The 23632-nt window shown below is 55.2% G+C and overlaps 2 protein-coding genes across 3 annotated transcripts in view; one reads left to right on the top strand and one right to left on the bottom strand.

Moving 5' to 3' along the window:
• The window catches only part of CDHR2 (cadherin related family member 2), a 53480-nt gene extending 45035 nt beyond the window's left edge, over positions 1 to 8445 (top strand). The window contains exons 22-32 of one of the 2 annotated variants that reach the window (XM_025387144.1): positions 1975 to 2126; positions 2274 to 2382; positions 2474 to 2562; positions 3019 to 3087; positions 3194 to 3271; positions 3366 to 3426; positions 3503 to 3627; positions 4150 to 4263; positions 4344 to 4424; positions 5189 to 5246; positions 8000 to 8237. In XM_025387144.1, the coding sequence (XP_025242929.1) occupies positions 1975 to 2126; positions 2274 to 2382; positions 2474 to 2562; positions 3019 to 3087; positions 3194 to 3271; positions 3366 to 3426; positions 3503 to 3627; positions 4150 to 4263; positions 4344 to 4424; positions 5189 to 5246; positions 8000 to 8140 (1077 nt within the window). In that variant the 3' untranslated portion in view covers positions 8141 to 8237. Of the gene's footprint in view, positions 1 to 1974; positions 2127 to 2273; positions 2383 to 2473; positions 2563 to 3018; positions 3088 to 3193; positions 3272 to 3365; positions 3427 to 3502; positions 3628 to 4149; positions 4264 to 4343; positions 4425 to 5188; positions 5247 to 7999 lie in introns of both variants that reach the window. The other variant, XM_025387143.1, reaches the window with a different exon arrangement.
• Positions 8271 to 22744, bottom strand: GPRIN1 (G protein regulated inducer of neurite outgrowth 1). The gene is made up of 2 exons (XM_025387145.1): positions 22595 to 22744; positions 8271 to 12365 (listed from the first exon to the last, which is right to left on the bottom strand). The coding sequence occupies exon 2, from the start codon at positions 12320 to 12322 to the stop codon at positions 9281 to 9283; it is 3042 nt and encodes a 1013-aa protein (XP_025242930.1). The 5' UTR covers positions 12323 to 12365; positions 22595 to 22744; the 3' UTR covers positions 8271 to 9280.
• Between the last annotated feature and the right edge of the window lie 888 nt (positions 22745 to 23632).

Raw genomic sequence — 23632 nt, forward strand, 5'->3', positions numbered from 1 at the left:
TGTTAAACGTAGCATTCATAAAAATGTCATGACCGCAAACTCCACTCGCAGTCTAGATATTTCTTACTCTGCCAGAATTCTTGAGTGGTACAGAGAACTCGTAGCCAATTGTAAATTAAACCAGTGCCTTGTCATTAAATAATTCTCAGAGCCAGCCAGGCACGGTGGCTCACGCCTGTAATCCCAGCACTTTGGGAGGCCAAGGCAGGTGGATCACCTGAGGTCGGGAGTTTGTGACCAGCCTGACCAACATGGAGAAACCCTGTCTCTACTAAAAAATACAAAATTAGCCGGGCGTGGAGGCACATGCCTGTAATCCCAGCTACTGGGGAGGCTGAGGCAGGAGAATCAACCCGAGAGGCGGAGGTTGCGGCGAGCCGAGACTGCGCCATTGCACTCCAGCCTGGGTGACAAGGACGAAACTCTGTCTCAAAAAAAAAAAAAAAATTATCAGAGCCAAATCATAAAAAGGCTTTCAGCTGTTTATGGTGTCGGATGTGGACGAGTTTATTAGGGGTGGCGGCCATGCTGTGTGGGGATGAGGCCTCCCACACCACCGAGGGCTGGGCCTGGCTGAGCTTCTTACTGACCTGGAGAGCTGCCTACTCTCTCTGGGACTCCGTTTCCCTCTTTGACAAGAAGCTGGCAGTTCCCAGAATGTGACATGTGGGTGCCACTCCCTATGCTGTGGAAAGGACATGGATATAGGAGATGGACAGGGCTGGCCTCCCCCACTTAGAGCTGAATGTAGGGACATGGTCTCTCAGAGCTTCAGCTTCCTCTTGTAAAATGGGGATAGTAATTCTCCCTCTCTACGTTGACGTTCATGCTAGAGACAGTGACTGTGTGACTTTCAAGCCTTAAGACAGTTTCCCAATCTTCTGCCAATTTCGTTCTAATGTCATGAGTTTAGCCACAGCAATTTTCTTTAAATAGACTTCTTTTTAAGACTTAAGCACCAGTGTTGGCCTATCCTCAGCAGTAACGTTGGTGAACTCGAAGCTCTGTGTGCTGGTTAAATTTTTCTCTGAAAGGCACTAGAATGAATAAAAATGTTTGTGTCCCCTCCCCAACCAGTTTCATGGTCCACTAGGGGAGTTGGTACTCACCTTAGCACCGAAATGAGGGATCCCAGGGGAGGTGCTTAGGAAATCGGAGCATTGCTGTGTGTGTGCGCACCAGTGTGTGTGTGTGTCCAAGTGTGAATGTGTGTGCGTATGTGTATAAAGGTGAGCGAGTGTATGAGAATGTGTGGGACAGTTTGTGGGTATGTATAAGTGTGTGACTGAGTGTGTGCATGTGTGTGTGTGACTGTGCAAGTATTTGTGTATGTGAATTGAGTGTGTGTATTTGTGTGTGTGAATTGTGTGTATTTGTGTGAATTGAGTGTATTTGTGTATGTGAATTGAGTGTGTGTATTTGTGTGTGTGAATTGAGTGTGTATTTGTGTGTGTGTGTGAATTGAGTTTGTGAGGGTGAGTGCCTGTGAGAGCGAGGGTGTGAGTGTGTGTGTGTGAGAGTGTGAAAGTGTGTGTGAGGGGGTGTGAGTGTGTGTGAGAGAGTGTGAGGGTGTGTGAGAGAGTGTGAGGGTGTGTGTGAGGGGTGTGTGTATGTGTGTGTGAGAGTGTGTGAGAGTGTGAGAGTGTATGTGTGAGTGTGTGTGTGTAAGTGTGTGTGAGAGAGTATGGCAGTGCAGGGGTGTGTGGGGAGCAGGGCAGGATTTCAACATGTGAGGGACTTAGGGCAGTGATCTGTTTAGAATTGGGGAACAGGGGCAAGGACTTGTCCAAATCTGGATTTGCAGAGCAGGCACAGTGTTTTTTGAAACCATGTGCTGATTCGGGACAGCGTGGGGACGGTGGATAGAGACATCGAGGACCAGCCTCCCAGGCCACCCTTGCCTCTGATCCCTGCGGGGGTGGACGGATGCCTGGCCTGGCTGGGCCCCCAGATACTATCAACTCTTGCTCCCAGGCCAGAGACGATGATTCAGGGAACAATGGCCTCATCCTGTTCTCCATCCTCCGAGTAGACTTCATCTCTAAGGACGGGGCCACCATCCCTTTCCCGGGCATCTTCTGGATCTCCACCTCCTCCGAGGCCGGCGTGTTCATTGGGAGCATTCAGTAACTGCGGGTGGCCCCGGGAGGGAGGTTGTGAGGAGGGGCCTGATAGGAGCTTTCAGGCAGCAAGTCCCCCATCCTGGAGGTTACAAGTCTCCTGAGGATTCAGCTTGGGTTCCAAGACTGACCTGCACCTCCCGCCTTCCACAGGCCAGTGACCAGCCTTGATTCCACTCTCCAAGGCACCTACCAAGTGACAGTCCAGGCCAGGGACACACCTTCCGTGGGTCCTTCCCTGGAAGCCAACACCACCCTGAATGTGAGTACCAGTCCCACTTCCAGCCCCCAATGCCCTCTGCCAGCCCCCAGAGTCCCTCATGCCTCATCTCCCGCACACCCTCTTCCCCCAGCTCTTCACCGTGGACCAGAGTTACCGCTCGCGGCTGCAGTTCTCCATACCAAAGGCGGAGGTGGGCGCCAACAGAGAGGCGATTAATGCGTAGGTCTGGGGGGCCCGGGAGGGAGCGGTGGGAAGAACAGGGTGTAGGAGCCTGGTCCCCGACAAAACCTGGATGAGATGTCTCTCAATCCTGTTCCTGACCCACGTTTGACCTTGTCCCTGTCTTTAACCCTGTACTTTAACCTGCACCACGTTCCTGCATGTCCCCAGAAGCCCATACCCAGCCGAGGGCAGAGGAAGGCCTTGGAACAGGGCTGCCATGTACAGTTGTGAAGGCTGTGCCCTGCACAAGGGCACTCTGCTTGCTAAGCTATTAACCCAACCCCAGAGGAAGGGATTTCCTTTTGTAATTTTCACAGAGTGCTACCTACTCAGCCAACAGAGCTGTCCAGAGGAGGTGCCCCTTTCTCGCTCACACAATTCTTAATTCCACTGGCACAGCCCTGGTCACAGACCCAGGCTAAGACCCCTCTGTGACATATGCCTCCTTTGCAGGGCTCTTACCCAGGCAACCAGGACTACAGTATACATTGTGGACATTCAGGACATAGATTCTGCAGCTCGGTGAGTGCCCAGAGGCCTGGGGGTGGGGGTGAGGGGGATAAGCGGTAGCAGGAGGGGCCTGCTGGATGCTCCAAGCTGCTGACTCTTCAACTCTGTCCCCCTCCAGGGCCCGAGCTCACTCCTACCTCGATGCCTACTTTGTCTTCCCCAACGGGTCGGCCTTGACCCTTGATGAACTGAGCGTGTGAGTGGGGCTGCCCTTGGGGCAGGTGTGAGGGTGAGCAGGAAGCCTGGGGTGTACCAAAGTCCCTTGGTCCTAAGTGAAGTTCTGTGGCCAGGATGATCCGGAATAATCAGGACTCGCTGATGCAGCTGCTGCAGCTGGGGCTGGTGGTGCTGGTGAGTGCGGGCAGCGCGGGGCAGCAGGTGGGGCTGCTGGGACCCCACAGCCTCCCTCACACTTGTCCTTCTCCAGGGCTCCCAGGAGAGCCAGGAGTCAGACCTGTCGAATCAGCTCATCAGCGTCATCATAGGATTGGGAGTGACTTTGCTGCTGGTCCTTGTGATCATGACCACGGCCTTCATGTGTGTGCGGAAGAGGTGCGACTCCCATTGCCTCTGTGTCTACAACCTTCACCCTCTCCCGCTACCCAAGATATCGGGGGGCGGGGGTAGAAAGAGCTAGGGTTTAGGCACAGGTATACATGCATTCACTCCCCAGTGACCCAGTGTGAGATCTTGGGGGAGTCCCCTCCCCTCCCTGAGCCTCAGTTTCCTCATCTGCGAATGGGCACGACACTAGATTCCTCAGTGCACTCAAGGAAGTAACATGCATCTCACACCCAGCAAGACGTCTGGCACACACTATGCATTTAATAGATGTTGCTGCTTTTTCCAATATGTATAGAGTCAGCAACCTTATCTAGGTGTGACTTCAAGCCTTGTCACTGGCTATGTGACCTTCAGCACATCACTTGCTTTCTCTAGCTCTTACTTCTACTCTCTGTAAAATAGAGCTAACATTCACCTCCCAGGATCTTGTGAAGCAACACACTCAGGGCCTCCACTGGGGACACAATAGGTGTGCAGCAACAGTGTGACCCCTCTTCCGGTTCCCCACAGCTACAACCGGAAGCTTCGAGCTATGAAGGCTGCCAAGGAGGCCAGGAAGACAGCAGCAGGGGTGATGCCCTCAGCCCCCGCCATCCCAGGGACTAACATGTACAACAATGAGCGGTGAGCAGGGGTCAAAGGGTAGGTAAGAGGCCTGGTGGGGTGGCTGAGGGCCAGGCCACTTAACTAGGCTTTCTCTCCAGAGCCAATCCCATGCTGAACCTCTCCAACAAAGACCTGGGCTTGGAGTACCTCTCTTCCTCCAACGACTTGGACCATGTCAGGTGAGCAGTGCCCCTCACAGCCAGGCTAGGTGGTGGTGGTGGTACAGGTAGTGATGGTGATGGTGATGATGATGGTGGTGGTGATGATGGTGATGAGGATGGTGTTGGTGGCAGTGATGGTGGTGGTGGTGATGATGGTGATGACAATGGTGATGGTGGTAGTCATGGTAGTGGTAGTAGTTGTGGTGGTGGTGGTGATGGCGGTGAGGTGATGGTGATGGTGGTGATGATGGTGTTGGTGTTGAGGTGGTGGTGATGGTGGTGATGGTAGTGGTGGTGGGTGATGGTGATGGCAATGGTGATGGTGGTGGTCATGGTAGTGGTGGTAGTTACTGTGGTGGTGGTGATGGTGATGGTAGTGATGGTGATGGTGGTGATGATGGTGGTGGTGATGGTGTTGGTGTTGAGGTGGTGGTGATGGTGGTGATGGTAGTGGTGGTGGGTGATGGTGATGACAATGGTGATGGTGGTAGTGATGGTAGTGGTGTTAGTTACTGTGATGGTGGTGGTGATGGTGATGGTGGTGATGGTGGTGATGATGGTGATAATGACAATGATGATGGTGTTGAGGTGATGGTGGTGATGGTAGTGATGATGGTAGTTGTGATGACACTGGTGGTGGTGATGATGGTGGTAGTTGTGGTGGTGATGATGGTGGTAGTTGTGGTGGTGATGGTGATGGTGATGATGGAGGTGGTGGTTCTTGGGCACAGCAAGGGAGGACTGGGCCTGCCAACACCTGCGCTCCATCACCTCTCTTACAGCATCAACTCCCTGGACGACAACTCTGTGGATGTGGACAAGAACAGTGAGGAAATCAAGGCAAGATGGGGGATGAATTGGTGCCTAGAGATTCCAACTTGGGTTCTCCTGTGGAGGGGTTCAGGACAGAGTTCAAGGGACCTGCTACTGACATGGGCAGTTCTGCTTCTCTGCACCAGGCCCCAGGAAGCCCTGCGGCTTTGGAATGGGGTCCAATTCCTGCTCCTCCACTGGTTCACTGTGTGACCCTGAGAGGTTGACTTCTTGCCTCTGCGTCTCAGTGTTTTCACCTGTAAATGGGGTTGGGAACATCAACCATGCAGGGCCATTGTGAGGATTAAATAAGGGCAGGCATAAGAACCACTTGGCACAAATAAGCGCTCACCAATCTGCCTCCAGCCCTTTATGGCCGTTACAGGAAAGCCAGCTGGGGGTGGGGAAAGAGATCCAGAGGTGAACGAGCATAGTCTAGCAAAGGAGAGAAGACAGGTTCAAATAAACAAACAGTACCGCCATCTGTTAAACAGGTGAGTTGGTTGGATGAGATCAAGTGTTCATAGACTGGTCTGCTACGTAAAAGCACCTGAGGAGCTCTCGAAGAATACTGATGCCCAGGTCACACCCAGGTCCATGGGTGCAACATTCTAGTATTTTAAATACCAAGAGTTCTGATTCTGATGGCCCACGTGGAGCCTGGGTGTGGACCTGTTGTAAAAGCTGCTCAGGGGGTGCTAAGGTGCAGGCAGGGTGGACACCGCAAGAGCAGGTCAGCGGGCTAAGTGCGGGGTGGGTCCTGCACATGGAGGGGTGGCTCTCTGGAAGCAGAAGGAACTGCCCTCTCTCCTTCCCACTTTGAAAGCCACCTCTGGAGGAGACGCTCTAAGGCCCATTGGAGCTGTGATAGTCTGAGGTTCTGTGTGTGGTGTTGCGCAGGATTCACCCACATTTTTCCCCAGTCTGGGTTCTGGCCTTGGCCAGGTCCCTGCCTGCTAGGGGCTCCCAGCCTGACTTCATGGTTCAGAATTTGTTTTCCCTGAGGACTCCTTACATGGAAAGATTTGGTCAACCAAAGCCTCTCTTGGTCTTTAAAATGGTAGAATGTTGCACAGGGGCCCAGGTATAACACGGTGCAGGGAATCTGGCACAGAAGCCTCTGGAGAGGCCCCAGGTACCGTTGTGTGGGTGGTAACGCAGGCAGCCAGGCAGCGCTGGAGGCCTCTGGGTAGATGCTAGGAGATGGTTAGTGGCCAAAACTCTAATGAACATGTCTGGGGAACTGAGACAAAGGAACAGTCTTGTCTGCTGGAGTGCATGGCCTGTGGCAGAGGCTGATGCTGCTCCAAGCCCGAGGGAGTGGAGTTAAGGACCCCCTGAGGTGCGGCTGGATCTGTGGACTGGGAAGGGGCAGGGAACTAGGAGAAGGGTCTGGAGAGGGAGGGGGACAAGTCACTGAAAGTCTTCAAAGCCAGAAGACTGCTCAGATTTTGTCCTAGGAGGGCAGGGGGTTGCTATATTTCTGCGAAGCTGCCCAAGGCTCCGCCGTCTCTCCTGCAGCAGTGAGTGAGTGAGTCCTGTGGGTCTCTGGGCAGGCCCACGAGGCATGGGGCCTTCTTGGGAGCTGTCTGCCTCCTGATCTCCCATGGCTGGGGTGGCGCAGGTGGATCCTTTTCCCAGGAATCTCTTGGTCCCCTGACTTGTCTAAGCTCCACACACGTCTGTGCGGCGGGTGTGAGTGGCTGCAGAGATTATCACTCTAACCTCCCCAAATAACCAGCAAGGAAATGGACATCCAGAGAGGGGTGCTGACTTGCTCAAAGTGGGACAGCATGCAGGACAGGAGCAGACCAGAATGCGGGTCTTTGGTCTTTGGCACCAGGTCATGTTATCGTGGGTGGCACTGAGCCTGCAGCTCTCCACTCAGGGTCTGTCTTGAGGGCTCTGAGGAACCCAGGCAGAATACTTAGCCCTCTGGGGCCCCTCAGATGTTCCACTGTTTACTAGGGACCTGAAGAGCCCCAGTCTGGAAAAAGCCCTTGGAGTGCCCTGGGGAGGGCAGTGGTGGCTGGGGCTCTGGCCCTGTGGGTGTCTCTGTAGCAGAGCAGCTGAGCTTGGGGACCTGGCTGTTGCACAGGAGGGTGTGTGTGTGCACACACAGCATGTTGCATGGGAAGGTGGAAGAGAAAGGCCAGGGGAGATGAGTGTGTGCCATGATGAACTGCAGGTGGGACCAGCCTCTGGGCTGCCCTCTGAGGGCAGCAAAAAGAGACGTCAAATTCAACCAGGGCAGTGTCACACCATGGACACGCTTTTGAACCAGCAAGACCAGTCGTCTGCCCCCCTTCACCAGTAGAGCTCTCTAAGCCTCAGTTTCCACATCTGTGAAGAGAGGACATGTTCCCTCCCTCAGAGGTTTTCAGTGGGTGGTTGAGGTAATGGATGGACCTTGACCCACACGGTGCCTGCCGTGGGGTGCAGGGGGCAGGAACTGCACTGGGCTGGCTCCTTGGCACAGGACAGAGGGCCTAGCATTATCCAGAACTGGGCTGAATAGCAGAGTGCCGCAGTGTTGGTGGGCAGGGGAAAGGCCAGAGTGGACCCCCCAGGCCACACCCTCCCCCTCACCTGATCTGCATCACCATTAGCAAGGGCCACCTGTGGGACACAGCCTGGACCAGAGGCCCCAGGAGGGGCAGGGTGGGACCCCTGCCAAGGAACCATTGGTCCTGAGCTTGAAGCCCAGGCACTCCCCTAGGGCCTGGGGCGCTTGCCCCACCTTACCTTGCCCTTCACACCTCCTCTCCCTCTCCATGCAGGAGTACAGGCCACCGCACACACCACCAGAGCCAGATCCAGAGCCCCTGAGTGTGGTCCTGTCAAGACAGCAGGCAGGTGCGAGCGGACAGCTGGAGGGGCCGTCCTACACCAACGCTGGCCTGGACACCACAGACCTGTGACAGAGGCCCCCACTCTTCTGGCCCCCCTCGAAGAGGCCCCACCACACCCTAACTGCACCTGTCTCACTGGAGATGAAAATATATGACACTGCCCTGCCTCCTGCTTTTGGCCAATCACGGCAGACAGGGGTTGGGGAAACATTTTATTACCAATGTATGCTGTGACAGTTTGTAGCCAAAAACTGCGGCTGGAGGGGTGGGGATGGGGCACTGAGTGGTCACAGGGGACTTGTGGGGCTCACAGCACGGGGTGACAAGGGGCTGGAGAGGGTGGCCTTTAAAAGACAACCGTGGTTATAGAATGAGCTCTCTGTCCTGTCCCCAATACCTAAGAACAGCTGTCACCCAGGATGCCAGGGCCCAAGAGCTTCTGTGAGCCCAGCTGTGACCTCCAGACCTTCCTGAGACCCTCTGGCCTTTCTGTGACTCTCTCTCTCTCTCAGCTGAGCCCCCAGGGTACTTCCTGCAGCTGTCTTTGGCCTCTCTGGGAATCTCAAACCTGTGACTCAGTGGGAGAGGGCATGGGGCTGGAACCAGGTGGGTGGGAGATAGGAACTGGGGAAGGACCACCAACAGCATGCAAGAGACGCCCCGGCCACGGGGTCAGCCAGAGTGGAGATGCTCACACTTGTTCTACCTAACGTGCCGCCCGGGGCCTCACCTTCACAGCCGTGCCCACTCGGGGGTCTTACACACCGATCCTCACCCACTTGAAGCTTCTGCCACTCAGACGTGCATGCAGTCTCTCCCTGTTCTGGGGATCTGGCCCCACCGGAGACCACAACGCACCAGTCTGGACATCCCAGGAGCCTGCCCCAGCTCTCAGGGGGTGGGAGGTGGGGGTGCTGAGCAGGTCCCCGTGGTCGCCCAGTGTGACCGGGAGTAGAGCTGAGGGCTGTGAGGGAACAGTGGGGCGTCAGGGCTGGCCGGGTTCGTGGGCTCGTGGCCATAAGGGAGCTTGGTAGAAGGGGTTCTTCTGTTTGTGATGGGAGGGGCTATAAAGATGGGGACGCAACAGCCCTAGAGGCTGCACATCCCCTCGGAGGCCTGTGGCACGCAGAGGGGACCCCTTCTAGGGGCCTATGATCAAGAAGGGAGCCTGAGAAGGTCGGAAACTCGGGCGTACAAAATGGGGACAGATCACTCGGCCGTGGGTCCCGCTCGCGAGCAGCACCGCGGCCGGCGCACACTCTGCAGCAGCGCGCGGAAGAGGCCGGGCGGACGCTTGGCGGCTCCATCGGGCGGCGCGGCGCGCACCGAGCCCGAACGGCCGGGGCCCGCATGGGCAGCGGGCGGCGGCGCGGGCGCCCCTTGGCGGCCGTGCTCCTCGATCTGTCGCTCCAAATGCTTCTGGATGGCCATGCCCAGCACCTCCACCTCCATGGCGGCGCCGTATACCTCCCACGTCATGCCCTTCTCGTCCCAGCTCACGTCTCGCACGGGCTCAGACGGCTCCGGGGGCGCCACGGCGGCCGCCAGCGCTGAGCCCGGCCGCACCCGCACTTCGGGGAAGGCGGGCGGCGCGGCAGCTTGCGGTGTCATGGGCCCAGTGGCCACGGAGCGCGTCTCGGCGGCGCCCAGCGACACCTGCAGGCTCGCATCTCGGCGCGAGGGCGGTCTGGGTGCGGGGCTGGGCGCGGGAGGCGCCGCCTGGAAGCTGAAGGCCGGGCCCCCAGCGCCGTCCTGCGGAGACATGGGGCTCACGGCCACTGAGACGCAGGCCTGCGCGCCTGCCTGAGTGCCCGCGTCCTCGCGCGGCGGCGGCAGGGCGCTCGCCTCCCACGATGGCGCCTTGGTAAAGTTGTCGCGAGTCCGCGGTCCCGGTGGGGGCGCTGCGGCCTCTGGGCGGGGGCTTCTCTCGGCCCCAGTGGCTTCCAGGTCTTTCTGGCCGAGGCTGGAGGCCTCGGTGCTGGACACGGGCTCGGGCTTCGGCTCCACGCGGCCTTCACTGCCCCTGGCACCCTCGGGAGACCGGGCTGAGCTGAGGGCTTTGCCGTCTAACTGCCTGGAGGAGGAGGGCGGCTTGGTCTTCTCCAGAGTCAGGGAGGCCACCTTCCCCAAGGATGGGGACTCTATTTTTCTGGAAGGTGCAGAGTCGGCCTTCCCCAGGGACAGGGGCTCTCCCTTCCCTGAAGCAAGGGAGATGGACTCTGCTTTTCTGCAGGATCCAGGATCCACCTTCTCTGAGGCCTGCAGTGTCTCCTTTTTCAAAGACACAGCCCCTGCTTCTCCTGGTGCTGTGGCGCCCTCTTGCCCAGGGAGCTTCGTTTCTGCTTTGCCGCCAGACTGCGCCTCTGCTTTCCCTGAGGCCTTGGGATCCGCCTTTGTGGTGTTAACAGGATTCCCCTTCTCTAGAGGCAGAGAACCCACCTTTCCCTCTGGGATAGCCTCTGCTTTTCCCAGGGGCACGGGATCCACCTTCCCCGAGGGCACCGGGACTGCTTTTCCTGGAGTTGAGACCACTTTACCTCTAGACGCAGAGTCCCCTTGTCCAGAGGGGGCAGCGTCTGCCTTTCCCCTGCTCACAGGGTCCTCCTTGCCTACCGCCAGGGACTTGGCCTTCCCTGAGGCTGTGGGAGCCGCCTTTCCAGAGGCCGCCAGACCTGCCTTCTCCGAAGACAGGGGATCTCCTTTTCCGCCAGTCGCTGGCTCAGCCTTTACTGCAGATGGGGGACCTGCTGTCCCCAAGGACCTGGTATCACCTGGACCTGAAGACACAGGGTTTGTCTTTCCCAAAGACTCAGGATTCACTGTTTCAGATGATGTCTTTCTACTTTCCACAGATATGGGGTCCTCTCTGGAGGACGCCGGGTCCTCTTTTCCTGAGGATACAGTTCCCGCCTTTCCCACAGACACACGTTCTGCCTGTCCAGGAGACAAGAGCTCTGGCTTTCCTGAGCACATGGGGTCCATCTTTCCCAGAGAAACTGGATCCACCTTGCCTGAAGACACGGGATCCACATTTTTCAAAGACGTGAGATCTGTCTTTGCTGAAGCCGTGGTATCCGTGTAGCCAGACACAGGACGCCCCTCTCCTGAGGAGGCAGCGTCCATCTTTCCCAGGAGCCGGGAGTCCTCTTTTGTGGTGGGCACAGTTTCTCCATTTCCCACAGATACGGGATCTGCCATCCCCAAGCATGTGGGATCCAGCCTTCCCGAGGACCTAGGAGCCCCCGTCCCAGAGGATACAGGCCCATTCTTGCTGGATGAGCCTGGAGTCAGCTTGCCCAGGAGTCCAGGCTCTGTCTTTCCTGTGGACACAGAATCCATGCTTTCCAAGGACACAGGATCCGCCTTTCCCAAGGGCCCAGGATCTCTCTTTCCTGACAACACAAGATCTACCTTTTCTGCAGATGTAGGAGCCACCTTTTCTGAGGACACGGGATGCTCTTTTCCTGAATACCTGGGCTCCTCCTTTCTTGGGAATACAGGGTCCACTTTGTCTGAGGACACAGGATCCATCTTTCTCAAAGACCCAGGATCCTCCTTTCTCGGTGACACTGTATCCATCTTGCTGGAGCACAAAGAATCTACTTTTCCCAGGGATCCAAGATCTTCCTTTCTTAGAGTCATGGGATCCATCCTTCCAGGAGCCACAGGATCCTCCTTTCCTAAGATTTCAGGCTCTGCTTTTCCTGTAAACATAGGATCTGCCTTCTGCGAGGACCCAGGATCCTCCTTTCCTGTGGAAGTGGAATCGGCCTGCTTTGAGGACTTGGAATCCATCTTCTCCAAGAACATAGGAATTCTGTCATCTGAGGATTTGGGCTCAGTTTTCACGGAGGACACAGGCTCTGGCTTCCCAGACATGGTGGTTTCTGGTGTCCCTGAGATGGAGGCTCCATGTGCCTCCAATGTCTCCTCGGAGGGTGCCTCCTGGGGAGAGAAGCAGGTTGGGGAGGGGCAGGCTAGGCTCCCTCTGGGGCCATCAGAGCAGGAGGCCCCTTCCCCAGCCCCACTGGGGCTTCTGTGTCTAGACTCCATGCCTGGACTTTGGTTAGGGGTGTACCTGGGGGGTGCAGGGCTTGCCTTTTGCTGGGAGGGGCAGTAATCCCTCATGGCCGGGCTGCCAGCCCCCAGGCTCCCATCCTGTGGGCAGAAGAAGGCTGTGGGTCGGGGTCCTGGGGGGCTGGAGTCCTTTTGAAGCAGCTGGAGCCAGGTCGGGTCTTCAGCAGTGCCCATCTGCCCTCAGGACCACGCCTGCACCCAAGGCTGCTGTCTGGTTCTGAAACAGAGAGAGAGCTGACTCAGACTTCCCAAAGCTCAGTGGGGGAGGAGCCTCTTCCTTTTCCCCTTCCTCACTGAGTGCTGTGTCCCGTCAGGTCCCCACCTGTCAGAGGACCTGGATTAAAAACACAAACCCAAGCATGTCACTCCCCTGCTTCACTGCTCCCAGTGGCCCTCTGTATAAAGACATCTTAAAATGACATTCAAGGCCCTTCACAATTTGGTCACAGCCTAACTTTCTTTTTCTTTCTTTCTTTCTTTTTTTTAAAACAGAGTTTTGCTCTTGTTGCCCAGGCTGGAGTGCAATGGTGCCATCTCAGCTCACTGCAACCCCCGCCTCCTGGGTTCAAGCGATTCTCCTGCCTCAGCATCCCAAGTAGCTGGGACTACAGGCATGTGCCACCACGCCCAGCTAATTTTGTATTTTGTTGGTCAGGCTGATCTCGAACTCCCAACCTCAGGTGATCCACCCACCTCGGCCTCCCAAAGGCTGGGATTGCAGGCGTGAGCCACTGTGCCCCACACACAGCCTAACTTTGCAACTTTGCTTACCATCGCCCCTCCCTGTTCAACCCCACCCCATGCAACACACTATCCAGAAGTTATGCTTTTGTCCTCTAGGCCAGGGGCTGCAAACTCTGATGTCCAGGGGTCAGGTAGGTAATTTAAGTGAGGGAAGTGGGTTAGGTATAAGACAAAAGGGAGTGGTGGGGACTATGGCAAATTAGAGAGCACATGCTCTGTCTAAAGCAATGGCCGGGTGCGGTGGCTCACGCCTGTAATCCCAGCACTGTGGGAGGCCAAGGCTGATGGACCACTAGAGGTCAGGAGTTCAAGACCCGCCTGGCCAACGTGGTGTAACCCCGTCTCTACTAAAAATACAAAAAACTTAGCCATGTGTGGTGGTGAACGCCTGTAATCCCAGCTACTCGGGAGGCCGAGGCAGGAGAATTGCTTGAACCCGAGAGGCAGAGGTTGCAGTGAGCCAAGATCGTGCCACTGCACTCCAGAGTGGGCAACAGAGCAAGACTCCATCTCAAAAATAAACAAATAAAAACAAAAATAAATAAAGGGAGAACCACTACTGCATCAGCCAAGTGCTATCCTGGAAAAAGGCAACCTGGTAGTACCAATTCTTCTAGTTGCTTAAGTGGAAAATCCAGACTTTGATGTAAAATATTCTAATTAATTCAAGGTTTTTTTAAAAAACCCCAAACACTAGGTGGGCCAAACAAGACTTGCCTGTAGGCCACCAGTTTATGTCTATGTAGGCCCTGGAGAGCTGTGAATGGTTTATAGTCAAGGAAGGGACATAGTCAGATATGTGTGTTTTCAAAGGTTCTCCTGGGATGGTATGGAGGCTGGGCTGAAGGAGGACAGGGGTTGGCCAAGACCGATTAGGAAGCTGGTAAATCATTCATTTAATCTTTCATCCATTTAATCCTTCATTCATTCACCTAGCCCTTTCCCTGCAATAGGCCCTGGGCAGTTGCAGGAATCTCGATGAGAGACAGCACAGCAGAGGTCCTGGAGATGGTAGTTAAAGGCCGAATTGAGAAATCCAAAGGAAAACTGACAGGTACCAATAGGCTGTATTGGTAACAGCAGGCGTGGTCTGCAGGGTACTGGCTAGGGTGAGGGCTGGTGGGTGATGGTGCTGGGCAGGAGATGTAGGAAAGGGGGAGATCCATTTTTGGACAAGCTGAGTTTGTGGTGCCTGGAGGATATCGAAGAAGAGGGTCCAGCAGGCAGCTGGACCTACAAGCAACCCCGTTCCATTACACATTCAGTAGCCAAAGGGAGTAGAGCTCCTGATCCCTCCAAACCTGCTCCAAAACCATCGCTTTAATGTTCAGGCCCAAATCCCAAATCACCCTTGACTTTCACACCCCATGTCTATCAGCAAAACATAATGGAGTTAACTTCAGAATATATCCAGCACCTGGCCACTGCCCTCGGTGAACCCCCCACCATCTCTCACCTGGATTATCCCTACGTTTTCCTTTGCCCCATAGCTTATTCTCAACACAGCAGCCAGAGGGATCTTAGTAAAACCCGAGACAAATCATGTCCCCGCTCTGCTTGGAACCAGGCAGTGTCTCCCCATGGCACGCCAAGTAAAAGTAAACTCCTTAGAATGGCTCAGAAGTCCCTGCACCTTCAGGATCCATCACCTCCTCTGCCCTTTCTGCTGCTGCTCTCCCTCTCCCTCCCGCTGCTTCAGCCACGCTGGGTGCTTCGCTGAGCCTTGAACACGCCTGCCTCCATGCCTTGGCGCTGCCTGCTGCTTCTGCATGGACAGATTTCTCTCCAAACATCTGCATGGTCGGCTCCCCAAGGTTTTCCCTGACCCATGCAATGTAAAACCGCCTCCTCCCCAGCTCTGGCTGGCATTCTCCACCCTCTTCTTCTGCTCAGTTTTCCTCCATAGTACCTGTCACCATCTGACATATCACATACATTCGTTTATTGCTTGTGGTGTGTTGCTGTCATTAAAATGCCAGCTCCGGGAGGTGGGGACTTCGCTGTGTTATCTGATATATCCCAGAGTTGAGACCTCGCACACATGCAGTAAGCAAGGAAGATCCCCATACGGATTTGTTCCATGAATGACTGAATGACCTAAGATGCAGAGCCAACCGTGCCCTCCCTGGCTCAAAACCCTCCTCATTCTTGCCGGAAATGTAAATTGGTTGTAATCTTTTTGGAAGGACATTTATCAATTTCTATCAAAGTTTACAACACACATAGCATTTGAGCCACCAAGCCCACCTCTAGGCATGGTCCTAAAGATAGACCTGGGGTCCTGAAGATGGTCCTGGGGTACCCAAGGGCATGGCTAGTGATAAGAACAATACTGGGAAGCAGGTTCTGTGAACTGTGGGACAACCGCACGGGGCACCGGGCAGCTACTAGAAGGTGTGGGGTAATGAGGGAAAGCACCCAAGATAAATTAATTGAAAAAACCAGGGGACAGCATGGCTACTAGGATCCCACACGTGTAGCCAAGGAAAAGGACCCACATGGATGGGTTTATTTATAAAGAGAGAATTTCTGGATGGAATCCTATAAAACTTTGACAGTGACTGTCTCCCAGAAGGAAGAGCAGGGATCTGAGGGTACGAGAAACTTTTCTTTGTGTGCCCCTTTGTGATGTTTAAATTGTGGTTATGTGTGTGCCTAGTCCTTTCTTTTTTCTTATAGAGAAATCTTTAATGACTCCCTCTTACATTTGGGGTAAAGTCCAACTCTTTAATATGCTCCTAAGCCCCTATGTTTCTACTCAAGTGCTGGGATTTATCTTTCATTACCCCCTCCCACCCCTAAAACATGTACACACACACACACACACACACACACACACACGCTGTCTCTCCCCCACGATCTCAGCTTCTACACACCCTCTTCTGGAGGAATCTCTCCCTCCCTTCTGGCCTGGCTGTCTCTTATTACACCTTCAGGTCTCCAGTAAAACGCCTCCTTCTCTAGTGGGTCTTGTTTGGCTACCAGCTTCCTGGGGATTCCTGCAGCCTCTTGCTCCTCCTGTAACAGGCTCATGTCACTCTGCATCTAGCCATTTACACCTCTGGGTCCCTAGCCAGACCTCAGGTCTCTGGATGGGGACGCAGTCGATGCTGTGCACTACTGGGTCCCCCAGGCTCTGGCTTATGAGGTGGGGGAGGGGGACCATCACTAAGAGGAGGACACAGGAAGAGGAACAGTTTTGCAGAGGACGATGGGGCACTGGGTTTCGGAAGTGGAACTGGAGTTCCCATGGGCTTATGGAGGGTGACATCCAGGAGGCAGTAGGAAGCAGGCCAGAAGCACGGGAGAGGTCTGGTGGAATTCTTGGGATCACTGGATGGTCACCAGCCTGCAGGGGTGAGGCAGGCATCAGATTTGAGTGGCATGAATTGAGTCCATCTTCATCTTTGGCCTTTTGATAGTGATATGGGCACAGATAAATATTTGTTTTCTCCTGTAAGGAAAACAATTGAGCAAGGGAGATAATGAAAGACTCCTGATATCCTTAGACTGAGGGAGACAAGAGGGAGTGGTGGGGACTGTGGCAAACTAGAGGGCACTGGCCCCTTCTAAAGGGGCAACTGCACTCAATTCCTGCCAATTGTGGCCAATTAGGAATTATTCCATTAACTCAGCATTTACTGAGCACACAGGCAATGATCTAGGCATTACTCTTGGGACTAGGGATACAGCAGTGAATAAGAAATGTGGGGTCCCTGCCTTATAGATGCAGAAAGATTGGGAGGAGGGTAATAAACAAGTAGCAAATAAATCATATTATTTCAAATAATGGATGCTGTGAAGACAAAGGAGTGGGCAGCTGGTTTAGACATGTGGTCAAGAAAAGCCCCTCTGAGGCGGTTACCATCTGAGCCAGCCATGAAGAGCCGGAGTAGAGTTGGAAAGGGGGTGGCAGCGGAAGAGGAGGCAGCCGATCAGGAGGCGTGGTGGAGGAGGGGGGTTAGCCTAAGGGAACCGGAAACCCCGGAAGTATTTTCTTGTTCTTTGAGACAATGTCTCACTCTGTTGCCTAGGCTGGAGTGCAGTGGCTCGATCTCGGCTCACTGCAGCCTTGACCTACTGGCTCAAATGATCCTTCCACCTCAGCCTCCCAAGTAGCTGGGACTACAGGTGTATGCCACCATGCCAGGTTAATTTTTGTATTTTTTGTAGAGATGAGGTTTCGCCATGTTGCCCAGGCTGGTCTAAGAGCCAAACTCCTAGGCTCAAAGCGATCCTCCCACCTCAGCCTCCCAAAGTAATAGGATTATACCTTGACCACTTTAGGCCAGGAGTTCCAGACCAGCATGGGCAACATAGCAAGATCCCGTCTCTAGAATAGGATTATACCTAGCACCTAGTGAGCCAGTGTGTCCTGCCCCTTGGAAGTATTTAAGCAGGGAAGTGAATGTGGCCTCTGTGCCTCCAGGTTTCCTAAAATTTTTTTTAAGCTAAGTCATAAATCTGGATATCTGTATTTTTATTAATTTATTAATTTATTATTTATTTATTTATTGAGACAGAGTTTTGCTCTTGTTGTCCAGGCTGGAGGGCTGGAGTGCAACGATGCTATCTTGGGTCATTGCAACCTCCACCTCCCAGGTTCAAGTGATTCTCCTGCCTCAGCCTCCTGAGTAGCTGGGATTACAGGCATGCGCCACCATGACCAGCTAATTTTGTATTTTTAGTAGAGACGGGGTTTCTCCATGTTGGTCAGGCTGGTCTCGAACTCCCAACCTCAGGTGATTTGCCTGCCTTGGCCTCCCAAAGTGCTGGGATTACAGGCATGAGCCTGTAATTCCGGCCTGGATATCTGTATTTTAAATATTGGCTCATTTTAAAAATATCATACAGGCTAAACAAAACACTTTTTTTTTTTTGAGACCAAGTCTCACTCTGTCGCCCAGGCTGGAGTGCAGTGGTACAATCTCAGTTCACTGCAACCTCTGCCTCCCAGGTTCAAGCAATTCTCGTGCCTCAGCCTCCCGAGTAGCTGGGGCTACAGGCACACACCACCACACCCAGCTAATTTTTAAAATTTTTATTAGAGACGGAGTTTCCCCATGTTGGCCAGGGTGGTCTTGAACTTCTGGCCTCAAGTGACCTGGCTGCCTTGGCCTCCCAAAGTACTGCGATTACAGGCATGGGCCACCACGCCCGGCCAAAACACTTTCATGAGCCAACTTTGACCCCTAGGTCGCCAGCTTGCAACCTCTGATCCATCTGGCCCTTGGGCTATGGAAAAGGACGTTATACACCAGGGTGACTGGGAAGATGGTCAAGGGAAAGGGCCCTGGGGCTGAGTACCACGGCTGTAATCCCAGTGCTTTGGGAAGCCAAGGTGGGATGATTGCTTGAGGCCAGGAGTTCCAGACCCGCATGGGCAACATAGCAAGATCCCATCTCTACAAAAAATTTAAATTAAAAAAAAAAAAAAGAAATTAGCCAGGTGTGGTGGCATGTACTTATAGTCCTGCCTGTACCGGAGGCTGAGGCAGGAGGATCTCTTGAGTGCAGGAGTTTGAGGCTGCAGTGAGCTATGATCAGCCTGGGTAACAGAACAAGAAACTGTCTTTAAAACAGAGAGACAGGGAGAGAGAGAAAGGGCCCAGGTTCCAGTGAGGGCCAGGATCTGCCTCCCATGCCTGCCTGTTTCCTTCTCTGGAAAATAGGAATTCAACAGCTGCCTGGCTGGTGTACAGGAAGCTTAGCTGGAGCTGGAAGAAGTCAGCAAAGGATATAGGAAGGGTGCTCTGGGCCCTCAGTACCCTTCATTTCAGCCCTGGAAGCCCAACCCTGGAGTCCTCACACACCAGCCCAGCCAACAAGCTCCTCTTCCTGGGTGAAGCCCGGGCAGAAAGTCAGGCCAGCCCACCGCTTATCAGCTCTGTGACTTCAAGCAACGCCCTTCTCCTCCTAGGGGACCCTGAAGAACCCACCTCCTGCTCCCCCAGGGCTATAATGAGAATTAAAGAAAATGAGGGGTGTGCCTGACTCTGCTCACTTTAGGGCTGGTCTGTGTCTGTGGAAGGCCTGTTTTTATCTACTCGGCCTGTCAGAGCCCAGCTGTGCTCCCAGGAGGGGGCAGGGGAGGAAAGGGCCTGCAGCAGACACAGACCAGCAAAACCTGACCCTCAGACATGCTTGTTTGACCCACAGCGCTAAACACATTTTAAAATCAGTTTTAAAAAGGAATTAACTGATTAACTTCTAAACATTAGAAGATTTCATTTGACAGTAAGATTTCCAGCTTCTCTTGGAAAACGAAAATTTGGCAATCTGAGCGTGCTTCCTGCCTGGCAACATTCAGCTGGAGCCCCGAAGGGACAGCCTCCTTAGATGGGGGTGTACTCCCCAATCAGCCACAATCCGCCCCCCTTCCCCATGGTGTCCTAGACACTGAGGCTGACTGTCTGCTGCCATCAATCATGGAATTTGCACTGTCGTTTTTCTCACAGCCGGCCCTTCATGTATGTCACCCTCCTGGCCTGTAGCCACCTGAGTTTGGACCCTGGACCTCAATGCCAAGAAAGGCAGGAGGTGACCTTGTACAAATCAAGCCCTTACTATGTGAAAATCCCACCCACCTGCCAGGCAGGTGTTGTAGTCCTGTTTTCCAGAGGAAGAAACAGGTTCTGAGAGGCAAGCTTGGCTCAGCTGATAACGTGCCCCTTTTGAAAGTCCCTAGGCTTCCCCATCTCCAACTTGTATTTTCCAGCCTCTGAGATGGGATAAAGTCCAGGGTAGGGACAGAGAGCCTGGTCAGGGAGGTAGAAAGATGTGGGGTCAAGCCCCAGCTTAGTCACTGACATCCTCTATGACTCCGAGTAAGTTTTTCTACTCGATGGATCTCAGTTTTCCAATCTGTGAAATGGGGGAAGGGAGGTAGTTATATCTGGAAGAGCTATAGGCCAGCCCTGGGTTTAAGAAATGCCCCAAGACCATTCCCAGAGGCTCTACTGCTCACAGTTCTGCTGGGCCCTTCCTAGACCTTAGGGAGGCCTGAGGATCCTCGAGCTGCTTCTCCGAGAGGTAGCCCAGGCCTGGGGCCCCACATTCTCTCCCTGCGACTATCCCATTAGAATCTAGCTCCATTACCTGGGCCCAGCATGCTCACTGACTTCCTTTTTTTTAGACCAAGTCTTGCTTTGTTGCCTAGGCTGGAGTGCAGTGGCATGATCTCAGCTCACTGCAATCTCCACCTTCCCAGGTTCAAGTGATTCTCCTGCCTCAGCCTCCCGAGTAGCTGGGATTATAGGCATGTGCCACCACACCAGGCTAACTTTTGTATTTTTTGTAGAGACAGGGTTTCACCATGTTGGCCAGGCTGGTCTTGAACTCCTGGCCTCAAGTGATCCACCTACCTCAGCCTCTTAAAGTGTTGGGATTACAGGCGTGAGCCACTGCACCCAGTCTCAGTCTCTTTTTATCATCTGGATCCCACAACAATCTCATGAGGGTGGTGTTATCATCCCATTTCACAGATGAGGCCACTGAAGTCAGAGGGAGAAGACTTGACCAAGGGCACACAGCTGTGGTGGGAGGGAGGAAGGCTGTGGTTCAAAGCCAATTGTGCCCAAGCACAAAGCCTGGGTTCTTTCTAAGGTTGTGGACACTGACACTTGGCTCTGTTTTTGTTTTGTTTTGTTTTGTTTTGAGACAGGGTCTCACTCTGTTGCCCAGGCTGGAGAGTAGTGACACAATCATACCTCACTGTAGCCTCCAACTCCTCAGCTCAAGCAGTCTTCCCTCATCAGCCTCCTAAGGAGCTATAGGCATGCGCCATCACACCCAGCTAATGTTTATGTTTTTGTAGAGATGGGGGTCTTGGTATGTTGCCCAAGCTTGTCTCAAATTCCTGGCCTCAAGCAATCCTCCTGCCTGGGCTTCTCAAAGTATTGGGATTACAGGTATGAGCCACTGCACCTGGCCTGACACTTGGTTCTTAAAACTCCCTTTCTGGTTTTTGAGGTCAGGCCAAGGCTTCTCCCAAGTAACAGTGCCAAGGAGCACGCAGTAGAAGAAGCAGGAGCTCCCCATGCCCCTGCATACATTCCCCCACCTGTGGGAATGTGCACACCCTATGAGCAGATGAGCCTGCACACTTGGGCACAAACAGGCTGAGTGTGGCCCGACTGAGGCAGAAGGTAGGAATGACTGCTAGGTATGTGGGCGGGCTCACCTGCTGTGCAAAGGAGTGAGCAGACTGCTTGTGGATATATGTACCAGCTTGGGCCACTCTGGGGCCAGGACCTGGCTCCTGTGTTCAGCTCAAGAAGAGCTTGTTTTGCGTATGTCCACTCTGCATGTGCAGAATGGCCTGTGTGTTTGTGCCTCATGGGGGCTACTTGGACCCTGTGGGCATCTCACTCTTGGGAGAGCTTATCTGGGTGTTGCACAGGTGCCTGTGTCCTGCTCCCAGGGAGAGCAGCAGCCCCTATGACTGCCCATTCAGGCCACAGAGACCTGGCCAGCCATTCCTTTCCCTCTAGGATTTCTTTCCAGCATGGAGCCATCCTTACACCCATAAACAGGGCCAGAGCTGCCAAGCACCTGCAAATACCTCTTCCTATGCTGACAAGACCAACAAAGGCTTGAGGGGCTTTGGCAGTCGTGTACGTCTGAGGATCTCAGTCTGCTGCCCCTTGTCCCCTTCTCTTCTAGTGCCCTCAGAGCAGCAAAGTCTCCTGCTCTGGGATGTCGGGGCAGAAGGAATCTAAAGGTGTTAGCCAGACCTTCTTCCAGAAACGGTCCTCAGACCATACATACATACATACATAGGAGGGCAAGAAAGGACGTTCATGGACGTGCAAACGTGGGACAGTGTAGGTGGGAGTGGGCAGCACGCTAAGGAGTGTGTGTGTAACAGGGAGTGTGTGCACAAGGGTGGCAGTCTACTCCAGGGTCTCCGGGTACGCAAGGGACACCATGAGCAGGGGTGAGCAGGCCAGGGCAGGGTGGCCCCGAGTGTGTTGTGATCGGGGAGTATTGTTGAGTGGACCATGCTGTGATCCGCGATGGCTGGTTTGAGTGCGTAGCTGTGCCTGGGTGTGTACGCAAGGCTCCCACCCAGTACCCTGGGTGACAGGTGGCTGTGTGTATGAGTCTAATGGAATGACCAACAGCCATTGTGTGTGTGTGTGTAGACCTGTGGCCTCACTGGAGGAAATGAGGCGCCCGTGCGTGAACGCGGTGGTGAGTGTGTGATCGCGCCCCGGAGTGTGTGCCACAATGGGTGTGTGACGGCCAGTGTGCTCAGTAGTGCGAGTGGAGCCAGTGGATCGTTGAGCTCGCTCCGGGGAAGATGAATCAACGCGGGAGGACGCCCTCCCCCCAGTGGCGGGAAGCGCCCCCCTCCCGCGCGGCCGTGCCGAACAAAGCCAGCGGGCGGCGGCGAGGCCGGGCGCGGGGCCGACCCCGCAGCCAGGGCAGCCTGGCCCGCCGGGCCCCTCGGATGTTCGGCCCGGGGCTGCGGGACCCGCCCCCGCCCCGCCCCACCCGCCCCGGCAAGGAGCCTGGAAACAAGACCCCCACCGCCCCCTGCCGCGCGCACACACCCGGGCTCATGCCGCGCGCGATGTCTGAGCCCCGCCGCCGCGGGGCTTCGAGGACCCTGGACAGCGGCTCCGGGGCGGCAGCCAGAGGATGAAGGGGCTGCCGCCGCCCGCCGGGAAAGACAGCGGGTGTGGGCGCGGCGCTTACCAGGCAGTGCCGCTGCTCCGGCTTCTGGGCGCGCTGCGCTCCGGCTCCCGCCGCCGCCGCCGCCCGAGCGGCCTCGGCTGCCTCCGGCCGGGCTGGCGGGAGGACCCACAGACTCCGCGCCGCCGTCCCCCGCGCCGGCTCTGCGCTCCCGCCCCGCGCCCCGCCCCGGGCATGCGCACTGGCTGCCCGGCCGCCTCGGAACCGCGAGGGGGCGGTGACCGCGGGGAAACCGCGGCCCGAGGGAGCGAGGGAGGGGCGCCCCTCGCTGGCCAACCCTAACTGCGGCCCCTGGGCTCCTGGGTTCCGCGCCGTCCTCAGGCGGGTTCCCACTTCACAGACAGGGAGACTGAGGGCCGGAGAGGCTGCCCCTTTGCTGCGCGCTTGCTGAGGGCGGGGCGCGCCGTCTCGCAGATCTCAGTCCAGCCCCTCGAATGCCCCCGCCTGGCTTGACCAAGGAGGGAATTGGGGCTCAGAGAGGGGCAGTCGCCTGCCGAGGACTCGCGTCGCCTGGATGGGGACCCAGGTCGGCGCGATCTCCCGGTTCCGCCAGCAAGGAAATTTCCCGCCTCCGCCCCCCACACCCCTGGTCGCACTTCCGGCCTCCTCTTCCCCGCCCCCGGCCCTTTGTCTCGCCGCTGCCCACGCTCCAGCGAATGGCGGGGACGCCTGGAGGTAGTGGTGCGGCAGAGGCGTCTTCCAGTCCCTGGCTGCGGCCTCCCAGTCGGGGGGCCCGCCCCCTCCCCCTGGGTACCCTCGGGCAAATTATTTCACCTCTCTGCACCTCAGTTTCCCGATCTGTAAAACAGAACTAACATTAAGCACCTCGTGGTGGTCTTGGAAGGGCAAAGTAGGTGTTCAGGGATTTCCAGTGGTATCTGAATCACCAAGGACACGGAGACTCGCTGCCCACCCCCTCCACATTTTCCTGCAGAGAAGGAGTTCCCTTCCCCTTGACTTCCCAGAGGAGAAAAAATAATTCCGTAATTGCCCTAGATGTGACAAAACCCTCTCGCACCGGTACTATGAAGCCACCACCAT

This window comes from Theropithecus gelada, chromosome 6, assembly GCF_003255815.1.
Source record: "Theropithecus gelada isolate Dixy chromosome 6, Tgel_1.0, whole genome shotgun sequence".
Taxonomy (NCBI): Eukaryota; Metazoa; Chordata; class Mammalia; order Primates; family Cercopithecidae; genus Theropithecus; species Theropithecus gelada.

Coding starts and splice junctions, on each gene's coding strand:
- GPRIN1 (XM_025387145.1), bottom strand. CDS start 12,322: ATGGGCACTGCTGAAGACCCGACCTGGCTCCAGCTGCTTCAAAAGGAC.